Source organism: Periplaneta americana, chromosome 5 (assembly GCF_040183065.1).
Source record: "Periplaneta americana isolate PAMFEO1 chromosome 5, P.americana_PAMFEO1_priV1, whole genome shotgun sequence".
NCBI classification, from domain to species: domain Eukaryota; kingdom Metazoa; phylum Arthropoda; class Insecta; order Blattodea; family Blattidae; genus Periplaneta; species Periplaneta americana.
Window position 1 is genome coordinate 63,439,143 of NC_091121.1, and position 19,354 is coordinate 63,458,496.

Below are 19,354 nucleotides of genomic sequence, written 5' to 3' on the forward strand. Positions count from 1 at the left end.
GTTGTCAATAATTGTTTCATTTCGATAGTTTTGATAATGTTTATTACGAAGTACGTAGGTGATTCAAATTTGATTCGGGCTTAATGTTTTCCTTGGAGTTAATTTATATTTACTTATAATTGGATCTTACATAGGTAGGCTTAATTAACATCAAGGCGAGAGGGTAGTTCAATTGGTAGATCAACTGACTACGGACTGCAGGGTCTCGGATACAATGCCAAATGGTGACGGGATTTTTCTCGTTGCCAAAACTTCCAAAACGGCCCCGAGGTTTGCACCAGCGCCAGTGGTCGGAGCGTGTTGCCGACCACACCACCTTATTGTATTGTCGAGGCCATGAAAACATGGAGCGTAAGAAGGGGATACCTCTATCTTTTTAGTTATATCATACAACTTTTATTTTTTCATTACCCGTCTTCTGTTTCTGTCAGCAAATAGCAGGAGAAAAGAAACCTACATCTCCATTGCTCTTGCACATCAAATTATCATGACATCATGAGGTTTCTCAGTTCGCAAGTAACCGATGGTGCTTATACAAGACTTCTAGCACAGTTCCGAGAAGACCATTGTCTCATTGGTAGGATAGTCTTCGTCAAAGTTTTAAATTTTCCTCAACTGTATCAGTGTTAAATTTAGGTAGGACTGCAGAGAATCTGAGAAAAATCAATGTAATTAGCTTGTAGATAGAAATAAACGTTTTGTGTCCTTTTTAAACTAAATGTCTCCAAATGACTCTCTGCAGAGCTTTTTTTTATCATCTGCTCGGTATAATCGGTGAAACATTGGATGTTGGTGGGTGGGTTCTGTGACACTTCGAGAGTAGTCTTACTGGATTACGCCGATTACGGATGTACTCACTTCATCCTTAATGAGAAACAAGACTAGGACAACCAGTAGCGAATACAATCTAACTTGTCACTTCGTTCGTCGAGCGGCATAAGTAATACTTTACCCTTTCCAATTTAATTCATTTTCTTTGAACTTCTTGTCCATAAATTGATATGTATGTATAAACACAAGATAAATGTTTTCTCTCTCTTGCTGCCACACCATCTACAGAAAATGATGTTACCGGTACGTAAGGAATTAACGAAACAATATAAATTGTAACATCGTGCACTACTCAACATATTAAAAATGAAGTTATTTCCAAATAATATAAATTATATATTTATTGGTAAATTAGTATCCACTATTGCTCATCAAATACATCAACGAAACAAAAGTTGAGTGGGTATATTTAAATAAGTGTTAATAAGGATCTCGACCATAAGGAATTCAATTACTCAAGAATTGAGATTTAAACCATAGACATGTATAAATTATATAAGCAATTATATGTATAAAAAGTTAAAATGGAAGGATTTAATTTAAAAGAACACTACAATAAAGGAAAATCTAAACGTGGAAGAACTTGCCGGGAAGACTAGACGATTGAGAGAGGTTGTTAATTAAAAAAATAGGCACAGATGATTGATGAGACTACATAGAAACAGAACAGTTCGATATAATGTGTTAAATATCCGCACTATTACAGGCGTCGCAAGATTCGAACTCTGGGCTGCTAAAGACTCCATCCCAACCCTCTGTAAACAGAAACCTGCCGCGCCAGCTGTGCGAGACCCTCGTGCTTTGTGCTCCCGACACAATGAAGCCCGCCGAACAAGGAGGGTGCAAGAGCCTTCGTTTTGATCGAGATAGATCCGTAGGTCGCTCGCGACAAATACAACGAACGCACCTTCATTCTGATAAACAGCCGCTCCTCTCCACTTCACAGGAGTACCAGCCGAGCAGGTAACGTCTGTAACTTGCAGACAGCTCGAGGGCAGGCTGCTCTAACCACCGAGCTTTTTCTTCTTCGCTCATTCTATTCTGTTCTGAATTTTGGAAAAATAAACGGTGCCGTACGAATCCCACATACCTGTCCTTACATTTAGCCTACTCGCTGTCAGAGAAAGTTTCTGAATTTTGTGTCAAATTGCATTCATTAATGAAAGAAGCGCGGCGCCAAATAACAAACCACGAAGTCTGTAAAATATCAACTTCTTGTCTTCCCCTCTGATCTAATATTACTGTATTTACCTCCGGACCGAAGTAAAGAATTCAAACCTGAAGGATGGTAATGCATTGATGCGTTCTTTGGCGGGAAAAAGAAGTAAAATAATGCTGCTTTCATAGAATTTGAAAGTGAAGCCGTTTGTCACATGTACTGTGATAGATATACACGTGAAGAATTTCTTTGTTCGTGAATAAATATGAATAAAGGCAGAATTCTTTGTTCACGCCCTTCCATTTCTGCATTTTCAATTCTCTGTAAAAGACGTCACTACAATAGCAATAGTAGAGGTTTCCGGAAGGGGAGAGTAGGAATAAATCAATTCAAAATCTCACTGGCCAATAAATAGATCTCTGTGTAACAGTGCCTGCCGAGATGCACAAACTGAAGATACATATCCGTTAAACCGATACCAGTCAAGAAGATTCAGTCAGTCGTCAAATGTGCTTGACTTTGGAAACGAACTGATCAGTGATCACCCAAAGTCTTCTGCTGTTTGGGTAGATAGTGTAAGTATGTAGAAATATTGTAAATAACCTCTTGTTCTGTCAGCTATCAGGTTACTTATTATAATCAGTGTGCAATAGTTATTATTTCTTAAAACTTAAACGAAGTTACTCGAATTTAGTGATACTAATTCCGAATTTATGGACTAACAAAGAACATGCGGTAAACACGTATTTATTTCATAATATCACGTAAAAATAGTAAGTAATCATTCTGTCTACTGTTTAAGTCAAGTTTTTTATATTATTAGTAAATTGTTTATATTTCATGTGCATAATTCTCGGATAAACTGACCATCAAATACTCGTAGTAAAAATCTGGCCTACAGTTCAGGAGAGAAAGATGTAGGCTCACACATTGGCATAATGAAACTATGGTAATGAATATTTCGAAATACTGTATGAAATTAATGACATCCGTTTATGGTATTTTAGAAGGATAATCTTTACAAACTCGAGCATTCTTTCACCTTACATGCTGACATTTTGTATGCCTACCACCATATCAAATCTGATATACGTAGCATTGCTGTAGTTCGTATCTTTGCTTATTGACGTCTTCTACGTTCTTTATTTTTATAGAGTCTACAAAGAACGTTGAATACAGTTTTTTTTTTGTGTGTGTGAAAAGTGTCCATGAGCTAAAAAAGCTCTTCTGTATTTTAAATGAAAAGTAATTGATCAGTATGATAAAGCGTTTTGTGAGCAATATTGGCGATTTATTTATAGGAGAAAGGTAGTATTTAGTGAACAGTTCTCTCTTGTGCCTTTAACCATTGACCTATTTATGTTTGTTAGAAGCTACGGGGGTACAACTTCTTTCTAAATGTGAAGTATCTCTGAGAGAATTGCTTACCTTCACAGTATATGTTGAAAATGATATTCCTGTACACACATCCGTATCCGTCGCTCCATGTTTCTCGTAGTTAGCTGCAACATTTCCTCGTTGATTCCATTGATTTAGGTGTTTATATTCTTCTTCAAATCGTCAATTGTTCGTCTGATTTTAAGATAACCTCACAAGAAATTATCCGCTGACTTTAGGTTCGGTGATCTGGATGGCCACAAATTTTTAGAAATTCTTATCATCAAAGTAACTTGTGATAATGTTGAGAGATTCATCTGACGTGTGTGTTGGCTGTACCGTCTTCTGTTTCACTTATTATTCATTTGTTGTTTGTGTGGTGTACACATTGCCTCAGCATGTTTTTCTAGTGAAAAATTACTGCCGATCAAACTCCATCGTTGCCACACAAAGGGCATTTCAGATAGAATACGAAGTGCGTATTTCTCCGAAGAGATACACAATACTGGCCACAAGTCAGAAAATTGGAAACAACAGGATCTTTATTGAACATTTTCTCGTCTGGCCAACGTAACGGAAGATGTTATAAACACACGCTGAGATAATGTGTATGACTTTTTATCACAACAAATGAACAACAATAAGTGAAACAGAAGATGGTAACGACAACACACACGTCAGATGAAAAAAACTTGATCACAAATTACTTTGATGATAAAGTAATTTAGAGTATTGATAAGAAAAATGTTTTATTAAATTTAATATAGCAATATTCAAAGTTATTAATAAATTGGGTTGACATTCCGAAAAGAGTTAAACTGCGTTCGCAGTAATTGGAATGGGCAGGGAAAATAAATAGCCTAAGGGTTAACTTTTGGGTATGCGCTAGCCCACTGCAGGCTCTTCTCTTCGCATGTTGGTCAAGAGGGCTAGCTTAGCCCTCTTGATGCTGGTGCCGTCATTCTAACCAATTAGCAGTCTTTCGAAATTATAGCATCTAGTGATTGTTTATATAATGAAAAGTGTTAGTTTTTTCATTATAACATTTTTTTTTCTGTTACAGTATATGTTTTTTGCGCCCTCATGATGTGATCGCCCCTGGGCTATAACTTAATTAGCTCTTAATTAGAAGACAGTCTTGCATAATAATAATAATAATAATAATAATAATAATAATAATAATAATAATAATAATAATAATAATAATAATAACTCTTCGCATTGGTATGGTGAACTTATAAAATTCTGAGGTTCATGCACTTTTCTGTCTGTAATGTGTAGTGTCGCTCTATATTTACTGCATATAAATACATAGCAGTGACCTATAGTATACAAAATCACATCATCGAGTGAGATGGCTCAATGGTTGCGCACTGGACTCAAATTCGGAAGTCTCGGGTTCGGTTCCAGTCTGGTCGAGTTTTTTTCGTGGTTTTCCTCAACTGAATACAACTAATTATGAGTTAAATAAAGACGTATGCCGGATTCGACTCCAATTGCCACGAAGTAATAGACACTACAATAGCAACAACCATTCCCAATAATGTAGATTATATTGCAGTATGATTACAGTTATTCATTATAATAGGTAACCACACAATAAAAGTAGTTAATGAGTTTGTTTAGAGGTTCGGATCATCTTTTCAACTTCTATGTTGCGTTTTTAACTGTACAATAAATTGAATTTCGCGTAGCACATGAATGTTTGGCTGCTGTCATTGCGATGTTGTTTTGTTGTCTTCTTAGGTAGAGGATCAGTGATGTATCAAATTTTTGTTCGTATCTATAATTCAAGTTCAAGTTTCCGAAAACGGATTTACGGCGAAACCATTGGCTGTTTGCAGAGTCTGAAAAATGTTACTTTCTGACAAAGAAAATCGCCAACTTTTATGAAATACGAGTGTTTATGGGTGTTCATTATGTATCTGTGTACGAGAGATGGTAGTTTTAGTGTGTTGATTTTCTTAACTGGTTCACCCGTAAGATACGACGTGCGTCGAAACTTGCGCTGGGGATTGACACTGTTTAGTTCAGAAGTTTTAAAGGAAAGCACTAGAATTTCGGTTGGAAGGCTTTGTCAACAAGGTACATAATTCTAGTGATAACTTTGCATGTTTACGTTTCCTTATCTGTGAGAATTTTTTAGTGCAGAATTTTTAACCCAGGTCAATGTTCTGAAAAACCCATGGGAGCGAATATCGCTCACTGTTCCGAACAGACGGAAAATACCGACCACTTCCGGTGCCTGAATTGTGGCAGCAGATCTCCGAGGTTCAGCGACAGTAACTCGCTCAGTTTTACTTGAAAATGCTACTCAGTTATCATTTATCGTTTGATGGTCAATCAAAGGTCGACTGGCGTCTTTTTATAATCCCTCGATAAGGGAGACTTTACGAGAGGGCTGATAACCCAGAGACTTTGACATGTTATTGGAAAGCTTCGTTACGGTGCCTAGAGAAACGTTTTCTGTGGGCGAGTGGACAAGAACGCGTCGCAGTTGTCGGCTCTTTAGGCTGTTTGTGTTAGCCTTGTATGGTGTCCCAATTTACTACGTACTTTCGCTGTTACGTTGCCAACATGAGGAGTACAAATTTACAGACAGCACCTCGTAGAGATAAGGTATACTCCGACTATTCACGGAGGAAATGACCTCGCAGGAAGTGTGGGTAAAGACAACCAGCATGCAAATGTGGCACTCCATCTCATTGCATTGCGTCGTGTTTGTTCGGTAAAGGTTAGTTGGATCCTCTGAGCAGAATTTTCTTCTCTACATCTGTTAATTCTGTCACGCTTGTCAATTATATTATTTGCACACATTTCATTATCTATTTCAAAGATAGAAAGCAATAGGAAACTGCTGCGTGTCATAACCTTGGATTGTTTTGGATGAAATACTTCAGACAAGTAACCTACGGGGATATCCGAATTAGGGTCCATATTACAAGGATTAGGTTTCAAATTTTCAAGTCGGATCATAATACTTGGTAACTAACACTATATAAATAGGACATTACATTTAAATATAACTTCAAAGTACTTGCAAAACAATATTCCTTGAATTAATGTAAATAAGATGTAAATGATAACCGATCGAATAAGTATATTATTTTAAGCTTTTAGATCGCCGTCTTTAATAGCACACATTAAAGAAGTAGAACAATTAAATCATGTGTGGTACTTCAGAAACTCGCTATGATGTGTAAGAAAAAAAAAATTGAAGTTCCAGAAAGAATAACTGGCTTTTGTGTTTTTGTTATATGGAAACGAAACTTGAGGGATGTGTTGTGGATGTCTGTCTAGAAAGTACTTCTTTTTAAGAGATTATTTATTATACACCGAACGTTCAAAGAAACTTGAAAATGTCAAAAAAAGATACGGCTTGAATTTGTTATTGTTATTATTATTATTATTATTATTATTATTATTATTCAGTAATACCTCTGGAGAACGTCTCTTCGGTTTATTGTTACTCATAGAAAGTCTCTTGATTTTCTAATACCTTAACTTTATAGAGCGTTTTCTTCGTGGGAAAATTAAGAAATAAGATGTGCTGTATATGGTATGCATTTCTACATGAAAAGCCAAAAGAAAATATTGGGGCACATTTTCTTGTTAAATTGACATTTGTTAGAACTTGTAAATGTAACGGAAGATCCCCAAATACCAAAACAAAATATTACTTGCAAAAGTATTATTATAAACAGGGCAAGCGTTTTATCTTTCATGAGGCCAGAACGTACCTTACAAAATGTAATGTGATTATGATCACTTCATAGAACGTATTTCTCAGGACACTGTTCTTCGGTTGATTTTTATATAGCTGGAGGGAAAAGCAATGTTTATACATGCGAACTAGAAATGCCACTGCATGCAAAGCAACTGTTCGCTGAGACAGTGTTGATAGCTTGTTCAGGTGAGATGATGCATTTAAACCATTTTGTATTTGAAGGCTGTTTATTTACTTACGGCTCGGTCCCTCTCCTGAGCAAGATTAATCCAGTCTCTACCAACACATCCTACCTGCCTCAAATCCATTTTAATATTATCCTCCCATCTATGTCTCGGCATCCCCATAGGTCTTTTTCCCTCCGGCCTCCCAACTAACACAATATGCATTTCTGAATTCGTCCATACGTGCCACATGCCCTGCCCATCTCAAACGTCTGGATTTAATGTTCCTAATTATGATAGGTGAAGAATACAATACGTGCAGTTCTGCGTTGTGTAACGTTCTCCATTCTCCTGTAACTTCATCCCTCTTAGCCCCAAATATTTTTCTAAGCACCTTATTCTCAAACACCCTTGACAACTTTTGTTCCTTTTTCAAAGTGATAATCCAAGTTTCACAATCATACAGAACAACCGGTAATATAGGCCTAACTGTTTTATAAATTCTAACGTTCAAGCTTTTAGAGAGCAGACTGATGACTAAAGCTTCTCAACCGAATAATAACAGGCATTTCCCATATTTATTGTGCGTTTAATTTCCTACCGAGTGTCATTTATATTTGTTACTGTTGCTCCAAGATATTTTAATTTTTCCACTTCAAAGGATAAATTTCCAAGTTGTGTATTTCCATTTTGTACTATGTTCTGGTCACGATACATAATCATAGACTGTGTCTTTTTGGGATTTACTTCCAAACCTATCTCTTTACTTCAAGTAAATTTCCGTGTTTTCCCTAATAATTTATGGAGTTTCTCCTGAGATATTACGTCATCCCCATAGACAAGAAGCTGATGTAACTCGTTCAATTCCAAACTCTCTGTTATCTTGGATTTTCTTGACATATTGTAAAGTAAAAAGTAGAGGTGATAGTGCATTTCCTTGCTTTAGCCTACAGTGAATTGGAAAAGCATCCGACAGAAACTGGCCTATACGGATTCTGCTCTATGTTTCACTGAGACACATTTTAATTAATCCAACTAGTTTCTTGGGAATACAAAATTCAATAAGAAAATTGTATAAAACTTCTCTCTTAACCGAGTCATGCCTTTTTAAAATTATAAATAACTGATGTACTGGACCCTTATACTCCCATTTTATTCTCCAATATCTGTCGAATACAAAAAATCTGATCAATAGTCGATCCATTACACCTGAAACCACACTGTTAATCCCCAATAATTTCATCTACTTTGCTGTTTGCGTAGGCTTTTTGTCCTGTTTCAATTACATTTTAGGAAATTGTTAAGGAGTTTGAGTTAACATAAAAGTATACTTTCCTTTTAAAATAGTTATAAATAGGTGTTCTGTTCACGTTTTGGTAGAGAACACCTGTTTTTTTAGAAACAGATTTTCGACATTATTCAGGGGCTGCTTATAATTGATAAAGAACTGGAAAGCAAGAAATAGAGAAGAATGGAGGAAAGCAGTTGGGGAGGCCATGCCCCGAAAACGAGCCGAAGTACCATTGATTGATTGATTGATTGATTATAATTGATAGTTCCTTATTTTCTGCTTAATTGTTCACTTCTATTTCTGTAGTATTTATGATCTTCGTACTGGATCTCTGGACTGCGCTTCATGAAGGATTAAACATAAACATTGCCTAATTTAAATTCTGTAACAAGATTATTGCTACCGAAGCGAGTTTATAACATAGTGGAGAAAAGAGAATCGAAGTATTGTCAGCAGAATAGTTACGTAGCAAGTCGAACCGTGACTCGCCAGTCTATTATCAGTGTTTTCCTTTATCTTCAGCTTCATGTGTAGGCAATACTGCTTGTTTCGTGCAGCGTTTTTTCCATCGCTTACTGGAGCGTCCTTAGTCACCTTTCCCGGTTGGGCGGATCTTAATGTTTTAGAGGAGGTGCTTCCTCTGTTTTATGCATGTATGATGTGAAATGTTTGTTTAGTTCATTTTTTATATTGATGTTTCGTTTTTATCCATTTTCTTATAGCAAGTTTTATTTCCTTTTTTGACGACAAATTTGTAATGGGGTTTAGATTTGTAATGAAGTCTGCAGAGGGAAGGATATTATAGCATAGTGGGCATGGTAAAGTTTGCCAGTAAACGTATCCATAAGAAGCATTTCTGTCTTTATCCACAAACTGATATTCATTTATTATATATTGTTAATTTTATCAACAGTAATCTCACTAGAGGTTTTGATTTATCTAGAGATCAGAACTCGAGTGGGATTTAATTGACTATTACACAATTAGAAGAAAGTATAGATTAGAAGAAATCAAGTACTCTAATACAATAAAATATTGATTGACTTATTGAAATTCTATTTCACTAATGTTAGCTTCAAAACGTTTGAACGAAGCCGCCATTTTCAGTTGACTATGCTGTAAACAAATGGCGATCGCAAAGCATGCTTTATAGTACCGTAAAGAGTTTGCAGTTTGAAATGTTGGCAAACAAATAAACAAATGCTAAGGTAGTGATAAAATCAAATAAATTCTAGAGAAGCGATAAAATTAAACAAATGCTAGGGAAGCGATAAAATTGCGCGATACGCAGCCATAATTGGTTGAAAGACGTCCTTTCCTACCGTTTTGTTGGTCAAAAGTACTATGACGTAGTAAAAGTGTAATAGTCACATAGAAACAATGGTAACGCAAAAGTTCTGTTTGGAGATATTGATAGAAATGGAATTTTTTTAATATTCCTTGTTTAGTGTAACTTTAAGTCAGTAGGCGTCATTTAAAGTCTGATAATGAACAAGCTACATTGTATTCCTTTGAGTTACATCCGAAAAATGGGGCTTCTTTATTTTAATATTTATTTTGTTACGTTAAGGAGTGGAATTGCTTCCCTAGCTTGATCTGTATTCACGTCGGGATGTGATCGGGCTTGATGTCCCTAGTATGTGCGAAGGACATGTGGCTTTGCTGACTGGCAAGGCCGGACATATTCTCACGATGCAGTGATAACCAGCAATTGTTGTTGAAATAGTGGCAAAGTTAGTTAACACTATTACTTTAACGTGGATTCTTTGAGATTAGAATTAGTCTACTTCACATAGAAAGTATTTGTTTATGTCCGTGCCGTATTGAAATACAATGATACATTTATTTCTAAGATATTTCTGAATCACGATGATTGTGTTCAGAAACAGGCTGTCAGATATTTCACCTTGTGCTGGAACTTAACATCTAGAACGTTTTGTAAATGCATAGAAGTTTCACTTTCAGAATAGATTGGAGTAACCAGGCATAATGGGCCCAAGAGAGTAAGCAAAGTACAGTAGAGCATCGATTATCCGAATACCGATCAACCGAAACATCGGTTAACCAAAAACGTTCCAGTCAGCAAATTCAAATTTGGGCGCGCGCCATGTATAAGTTCCGCTAGTGCTGTTTGAGAGATTTAGCGAGTCTCAGCTCTGAAGCAAAAAAAAAAAAATAATAATAATAATAATAGTAAAAAAAAATAAAAAAAAAATAAAAAAAAAAGACTTCTTTTCCTAAACTGTAGGCCTACTTCAATGGCCATTTTGAACTTGTCAAACTAGGCTAGTCAGTTCTCTTTGTTATTTGTAAGACGTGTGATACAAAATATATATGTAGACCCCTACAGTTTTGTGTTCAATATCGTGTTTCTTTGTTTCATACCGGTACAATTTATTTTCGTAAATGATCGGTTATCCGAAATATCAGTTATCCGAACACCCCTCCCCCTCTCCCCCGTTCCCAATTGTTTCGGATAAGCGATGCTCTACTGTAGGTCGTATAATTTTCCTGAAGATGGAACTTGTATGTAGTTCCAAAACGTTGGAAATATCATGTTCTAGCACACGGTGGAATACTCAAAAATCAGTTTCTGAAGTAAAATTCTCAAAGTACAGTAGACAGAATCTCATCTGTTTAGACTGGTATGTACCTTATATTCGATTCAAAACAAGGTATTAGTTATTTTTATCATTTTAGTTAAACTTCTCATAAATATAATTAAGCTACATTATTTTTATGCACCTGTAAATATTCCCAAAGGGGCGGATTTTGAGTTCCGGAAGTTCTTTCCCATGCCTCCTTCGAATGGGTTTGGCCGAAGACCTCGGTTTGGGCCTACCAGCTTCCAATTTAAAGTCACACTATTTCGTTCATGTGTTTATTTCTTAAGCCCATTTTGCAAACTACTTATCTACAGGTATAACAAAATTGAAATATAATAGGTTTTTTCTTAGGTATTTCCGGAAAATTACATTTAAGTTGATAGCTAATGTTAATGCATGTACTGAAACAGATTAATTTCGATACTGTATTTACTTTCATCTTTATAAAAGCTGCAGTTCGTCTGAAACTGTTTAGTAGAAACATTCTCTGTACACAAGTAGGAGTTGTCAGTCTCCAGTAGCGGAATACGTTATGAAGATAATGGTAGCAGATGGTTATTATGCGGTGCGTTGGCTTTCCTGCATTCCATTCATTGCCAACGTAATGATGAATCGTGAGTTGCAAATGCAGTCTTCAGCATGAAACTTTGATCTATATGATTTGATAACTGAAAATAAATAGAAAGAGCGACGTTGGTAAGGATGTACTGTGCGTGGTCACCGCGTTTCCGCGAAGCTGAACTTGTCCCTCGTCCTGGACCGTTACGTGTTGCGATGGAATGTGTGCGCAAGAAACTCACGGTCCCCAAATTGAAAAACAACGTTATAATTATGTCATAAAGATTCTGCATTCTTGTTGATTTGATTTGTTGGGTGTGATGTGTGGCTTTAAGGTAGCACTAGCTGTATTTCCAACAGACTCATTATTTCGGTAGTACAATGTTGTCCCAATTAATTACCTACGTAAAGGTCCTACCTGCAACCTTTTCCAGAGCCTGCGCCTTGAAATAGTGCCTCGCCGAAATTAGCAGTGCAGTTAAGCCAACATCCCGGATTGAACTCAATTGGCGTGGAATGTTCGCTCGGCGGGCGGACAGCAGCCGGCGTGACAAGCATCAAGTAGCTGTCGAGAAGCTTGCAGTAATGCGGAATTTCCTCAACCTCTTAAATACGGAGGGACCATTACATGCGTGTGGGATTCCTTCGTTAGGCTTGATTTCAACCACACTTCCGTGTGATACTTCACCCCGTTTCAAAACGAGAATAATCACTGTTATTTGAATTCGTTTCGGATTTCTAAGAAATGCCGGACTGGTGCTTGGATCTACGCCTCCATGCGTACATATAGGTCATTATGCTGCGTAATAATTGAACTTGTTTATGGAGGTGGATTATATCGAATTATTCGGGTACACGAAACTGCACTTTAGCGGTTCCGTCAAATATGTTCGAGGCAGAGTAGGAGGACCATACTTTGTTTTGATAACTTCCATTTTGTTCCTGCTGTCGTAAGAAGAGCTTTCTTTTTCTCATGCGTCGCGACGGTGTGAAAGGATGAATTCATCCCTATTCCCATTAATGTTCCACAGTAGTTGTTTGTAATGAAATGTTTTTAACATTATGGAAATTACCTGTTTTACCTTTTCCTTTTTCGCGTCAGAATTTATCTTCCTGATTTTACGTACTGACCTTTGTGTTGGACTATTTGTGTCACATTTTACGATAATGTAAGTTTTTCACTCTAGCACAGTCTAGTATATATAGTCGCGAAGCTAATACGTAGTAAATATGCAAACATTAGATAGTTGCTCACCACTAGGATCGCTAATATCGCCTCATTACAGGCAATGCAAAATAGTACCATCACAGTCTATTGTTTCTAGCACCCTCAAAACTCAAGCTTCTTGACTATATAGTAGACTGTACTCTAGTGTAAGTTTCTCACTCTGGAGCCTTTATCTATTTTGTTATAGTGACTTTAGTGAATCTTAAAGGTGATGGAATTATTTAATTTCGATTTACTTTAGTGCAACGCACATATAACAATTTTGTCTCCTAGTTCGTCTTTGTAATTATCAGTGTCGAAGCATAGATTGTGAAGTTCTCTAAATTTTTATTATCAACATTTTGAGAATTTACTTCAAATACTTTAGCATGTGATTTGCCATCTCGTATCACCTTGTCGTCGAGAGTTATACACAAGGCTCTCAGAGCTTCGAATTTATTGTGATTTTTTTACTCTCGTAATGTTCGTAAGATCGTCCGATCTCTTAGGTCGTGCGAGGTAAATTTGATTCGTATCAAAACGATATTGATTACGGTTTCTTGTTCTACTCGTAATTTATAAAACAATTGTTAACCTAGTACGAGGAAATGAAAATTTGATGCGAATTATGGTTTTTTACATATGAAATTTTATATGCTTGTAGCACATGTTCTTCGTGAAATTATATCTGAATTGCGTCTTAAATATGCTAATTGAAAAATGTTTGCTGGTACCGCTGTATCTTCTTCTCTGTTGATTCTTTCGAACATATTTTTTCCGAGATATAATCTTACGGATTATGAATAGATAGGACTTTTAAGTATCACTTCTTACCTGAATTTTCTGTATTATTGTATTTTCTTACAAAAAAGTGTTCATTATTAAGTGGTGCTTGTATTACAGTGTCGTTTACTTTGCTGAAGTGTATTGTTTGGATTGTTGCAGCAAGAGAACGCTTTGCATCATCCAGCAGTACAGATGAACAAGACTCTGGATCAGAGGGTGAGCATGAAGTAAGTCTTCCTGGAGGAAGACCTCACAAACCTGGAGGACACGGTCACTCTGGAGGTAGTCACGCTGTGAGAAAACGTCGTGGTAACCTACCCAAACATTCAGTAAAGATCTTGAAACGCTGGCTGTATGAACATCGCTACAATGCCTACCCAAGTGATGCTGAGAAAATGACTCTGTCACAAGAAGCAAATCTTACAGTTCTACAGGTGAGACTTCGCCAATCTAAAATTGTTGCATGTGATTGTGAGTGGTAACCTACCAAAGCATTCTGTCATTTTTTCATTTTTACTCTAGACCTAAATAATTTTATTATGCAAGTTCTTCATTACATTCATATTGACCTTCCAGAGTTAGTTACATTAATAAAATACTTGCAAAAGAATTGAATTTTTATGCAGCTTTGAAAATGATTGTGACGATCAGTTATTTATGATGATGTGGAAACGTCATGAAGGATTCCTTAGAACACTGGCAGGAGATTACTCTTATGAGGGAATCCAAACACACACACAAAAAAAAAATTAGTATGTCCCGTTGTGATAAAATTCTCACTGTAGAGAGTAAATATGTGTAGAAGTAGGTTATCATTATGTGTAATATTATGGTAATTAAATAATATTGGATTATGTTGTCCTTTAATTCATTTAAAATTTACAGTCTGGGCATGCTTCATAAGTTAAATATATTTATTATATTCGACACCTCTCATTAATGTATTTTTATGTATGTACATGTATATAACAAACTTAATCTTAGTGTGGGTCGACCATTTGCGTCCAGGTTTGCAACTGGTTCATCAATGCACGAAGGCGTATCTTACCAGAGATGATTCGACGAGAAGGACATGACCCACAGCATTACACAATCTCTCGACGAGGCAAGAAACTGACAGGCAGTCAGCAGTCAGGAGGCATGGGCAGCCCCCGTCCCCGGGGAGGCAGCCACTGGGAAAGCAGTCCATTACCTGGATCCAAGAGGAGCAACATGGTGCAAGATCACGACTACGACGACAACATGGGACTTATGTACCGCAGTGAAGAGGATAGTCCCAACGAGTATGAAAGCAGTTCTCCAAGTGAAGAAGAAGCAAGGCAACCTGGACCAGAGAACTGGCACAGTGTTATTGTCTGTCGCTATGACAACTGTGCAAGAGATGGCACTGGTCATTCTTTCAAGCGAGAGTAAGTGTTAAAATTGAAAATATGGAAGATGTTTAGCATTCAATTGAAACAATAACTTCTTTGTGAATGTGAGATTGTAGTCTTGTGACTAGATTGTATGTAGAGTAGAAAAGCATAGAAGCATTATAGTAAAAACTATGTTGCTAACAGAGTAGTAAATTTCTAATGTAGGCCTATTTATTTTTAATTCTAAATTTATCATTTAAAATTAGTTTTCAAGCATGTTTAACCCAAGTCTTTTTAATCTTCTTGACCAGTCTTGTTTTATGATCAGTTGCCAAATCATCTTGGTTGAATTTGATGTTTGCCTATTCTCTCGATCAGAATTGCAAGCTGGAGTAGTAGTGATTGTTGTTTTCAAGCAGAATTTATTTCTGCAATGTTCTGTATGGTTTCTTGGCTTGTTGAAACTCATTTTACTGCCACTGTTATATACCAGTTCTTGTTTTTTAATGTTCTTATAGTTACGCACATATAATTCACTTATTCTATCTCATTAACTAGGTGTAGTCTCTGAGATTATATGTATTATACCATACAAAGTTAAATGCATTTATTCACTTCTTGTGTTATGTTATTGGATTCTCATTACAAAAGTCATCATCACCTTTTTCTTATCATTTTAAGTACAGTAGAAGCCTGCTAATTCAAAATTTTGGATAATCCAGACCCAAATTCCGAAATGGTAAAAGCTATCAAATTTCTAATTTTAAGAAAAGGAAAGAAGAAAAAAATAAATATTTGACAGTGAAAAATGATTTCACTATGATTTTTAAGAGATCAAAATCCGATACTGTCTTTAAGAGACGAAATTAAGTAATCATAAAAAAATTAACATTTAAGATAACTGTTTTCATTGTTCATTAGTTAAATCAATCATTTCATTAGACATATCAGCTCATCACTTGTCCTTCGACTTTACAAAATCAGTCAGTTTTCTCTGATGTAGTGATGTGAAACTGCATGACGAGGCAGTATTATGTAACATTTTCAATCCGAAAATTTTCTAAACTGAACAGGTTATATTTCCAGTTTGGATTAATGGGTTCTACTGTACTAATAAGGCTGGACCACTTTTGCTTAAAATAAATAAATATGTGATTACAGAGAGGAAACTACTCCACCAGCTGAGAGCATGACAATGCATCCTGGAGGAGATTACTGGAATGCCCCCCACCCATACAATACAGCATCACCGCGCAGTGAAAGCCCTGCTGCCCACTTAAGTCAGGAGGACAGCAGCTTCTCCCATTCGCAGGAGACACCACCCCCTTCGCCGTCTGAGGATGAAGACGAGTTTAGGGAGAATGATGAGAGGCAGAAGTTCAGTTACCTGTACATGCTAGTTGAAGCAGCGGTGGAAGTGCAGAGGAAAGAGAAGGAGCGCGAGCGTCAGCTGGCAGCACTGCGTGTATAACGCCAGCTCCATCACAGTGTAGTCGCAGCATATTTTTAATTTTGTATTGAGAGGTTTTAGTGGCATTCCTTCTGTTACGAGACTGAATATAGTTGCAGAGAGGATAAACTGCCAATAACCTATACGCTTGTATGTCGATCCTTCTGACCTACGTGTCCAGCAGGCCGACATCGCCAAGAGCATGAATACAGTGAAGGACCTGTTTGCTCAACATGTTACACACCAGCGGTTTTACTGTAAGGAAGATTGTTTCTACAATGTACGAGTGTGACGATGAGTGATGAATGTTTGGCCAAGTGTGTATTACAGTAATACTGATGCTGATCACTGCTCAAAGCTCACAAACTTGTCGGGAAGGGCAGAGTTGCAGAATGAAGCGAAAGTTCCCTCTGCTCTTCTTGTAATTTCTACTGTAACCATATTGATCCTGCTTTGTTTTTTTAACAAAGTCAAGGGCTCGATTTAATAAAACGTGACTTACTTGAAATTAGGTTAATTTTATGTAACGTACAAAAGTCATATCTTGAGGTTCATTCGTTCATGTATGTCTTGCTAGACTAGATAGGCTAAATAACTTAAAAATTCACTGCCAGAAATGTAATCGATGTAGCCTATCTGGTCTCATGCAGCCACCATATCAAGTTTTATAGTAACAATACAGCTTGTGACAAAATCATTGAAATGAAAATACGTTTACTGTTAAGAAATAATGTAAACAGAGGAGATCTGAAGAAAGTTACTGAAACTTACCAATACAGGGATTAGAGGAAATGAGAGATTTTTCTATAAATAGTATTTTGTGATAACTTTGGAACTTCGAGTTTAAAATCAGTTTGTACTTAAATATCACGCCTCAATCAGAATCAATTCGACTCTCTTTACTTCAGTTGTACTCTGTTTATGGTAGCATTTTGCCTTTTGCTCATTCACAGAAGGTGAACCAGGTTGTTACAAATGTGCAAATAGCACAAAAGTCTTGAGTCTCAGGATTATTTTTACACGCAGTTACAAGGTGGCATCATAGTCTATCTAGAATTGTTATAGATAATGCATTGAAAAAAAAAAATAACAAAAAAATTATAAAACTCCTGAACCTGTGTACAATATCCCCAGTCTCCTTCCAATAAGAAGCATTTCTGTGCCCCGTAAAGTGCAATAGCCGAAATGTTTGTGATATTCTCTATACTTGGAAGTGGATTATTGTATCCAAAACCAGACAAAAGACAGCTGTGAGTTATGTTTAATGCTGAGATGAATGGAGTTTTAACTTTCTTGTGTTTAATTTTTTATTCTTGAAATGTGGTATCCTAAACAAGATGTTGAGGCACGTGATTGTAGCAACGTTTATAGGAACCACTCACTGTAGTGATGATAATGTAACATTGCAGTACGGATACAGGAGACTTAGAAAATTAAAAGCATGTTGTGAATTTTAAGTCTTCTTTATTTTGACTTCCCCATCACTTGTCCTCTGCATGAAAATTTTATTTTCCAAAAGCATGCTTGAAATAATTTCATCATACGAATTGATTTCTATAATTTTCACGAAAATGCGACGTCTTAAGTTTACTACAACTCAAGGTCATTTTCAAGTAGCAAAGCCGTGGATAATCTGCGCAATTTTATTTTGTAAGTCTGTAATATGTTGTAAAGAAATATGTATGTGTATTGTCCTGGGTGGTTCAGTTACCATGATTGGATTTCAGATGCAATACTAGCAGGGCTTTGATGTCTGGTGCTCACCCATCACTCCCTAAAAACTCCCCTACAAATATTGAAAATGCAGCTGTAATTGGTTTCAGAACATTTACGACCAATTTTTTCGTTACTTTAATTATTCCTGTTTATAGCTTACAACTTTTCCTTTGCCTGTATAGAATTGGATTATATCAGTCCCCAAACTGCCCATTGTGCAATTCAAATCAAGAAATGGATTCGGAACACCTGAAAATCTGTGCTTCAGTGGCTGACCATGACAATATCTTTGAAAAATATTGGAGTGCGAGAGGTCAAATGACTTTATTGTCAAATGCCTGGCATTAGAAAAAACAACAACTTTTCCTTTGTAGTTACTGTACTTCACGACTTGTCTTATTGCTGTGTATAAACAATATTTATGTTTGAATTAGTTAAGTCTTTTTTTTTCATATCTAAGTGGTGGACAAAATGGAAAATTAAATCTTATACTAATGAATATCATCATCATCATCATCATCATCATCATCAAACAATCAGGACCTAGGCTTAGTGGTCTGTTCCGGTCTCATTGTCCATCCATTATTCTTCTTATAGGTTGATCTTGGCTCCATTTTCCTGTTCGTTGGTATTTCAATATTAAGTTCTAGGTAATCCAACTTCTTTTTAGATATTCTTTCGACATGTAGTCTCCATTTACTGTATTCCTGTAACGGTGGATATTATCAAGAACTGGTTCAATTTTAAGTTCTGGTAATATTTCTAAATTTGTTCCATGTGTATTTTGCTGTCTGCCTTCTGAATTTCATTTCTGCTTAGTGATGCAGGAGTATCAATATATCATATTAGAAACATTTGCCTTTAATAATTATCTACTTGCGAAACAAGTTCAGTGGTGTGAGACACAAGAAAGAAAAATGTTCCTTGTTAATTAATTTATGCCTTCCCAACCATATGGAAGGAGGAGTTGACAGTGATAGATTTTAAGATTCCTTCTTGCATAAAGGTGAATAAAAGATTTCTATGTCTAGGTCCATCATCCCTCTGAGTAATAGATGCTACCCTAATAACAAACTGGGAAATCTCTGATACACAGGAATAGTAAAATGTTGATTCATAATCAGGGA

General features: G+C 36.3%; 1 protein-coding gene across 3 annotated transcripts in view; it reads left to right on the forward strand.

The window, feature by feature from the left end:
- The window catches only part of LOC138699766 (homeobox protein TGIF2-like), a 188,695-nt gene extending 170,727 nt beyond the window's left edge, over window positions 1-17,968 (forward strand). For all 3 annotated transcript variants that reach the window (XM_069825890.1, XM_069825888.1, XM_069825889.1), the window contains exons 2-4: window positions 13,866-14,140; window positions 14,715-15,115; window positions 16,223-17,968. In XM_069825890.1, the coding sequence (XP_069681991.1) occupies window positions 13,866-14,140; window positions 14,715-15,115; window positions 16,223-16,532 (986 nt within the window). In that variant the 3' untranslated portion in view covers window positions 16,533-17,968. The remainder of the gene's footprint in view (window positions 1-13,865; window positions 14,141-14,714; window positions 15,116-16,222) is intronic.
- The last annotated feature ends 1,386 nt before the right edge of the window (window positions 17,969-19,354 follow it).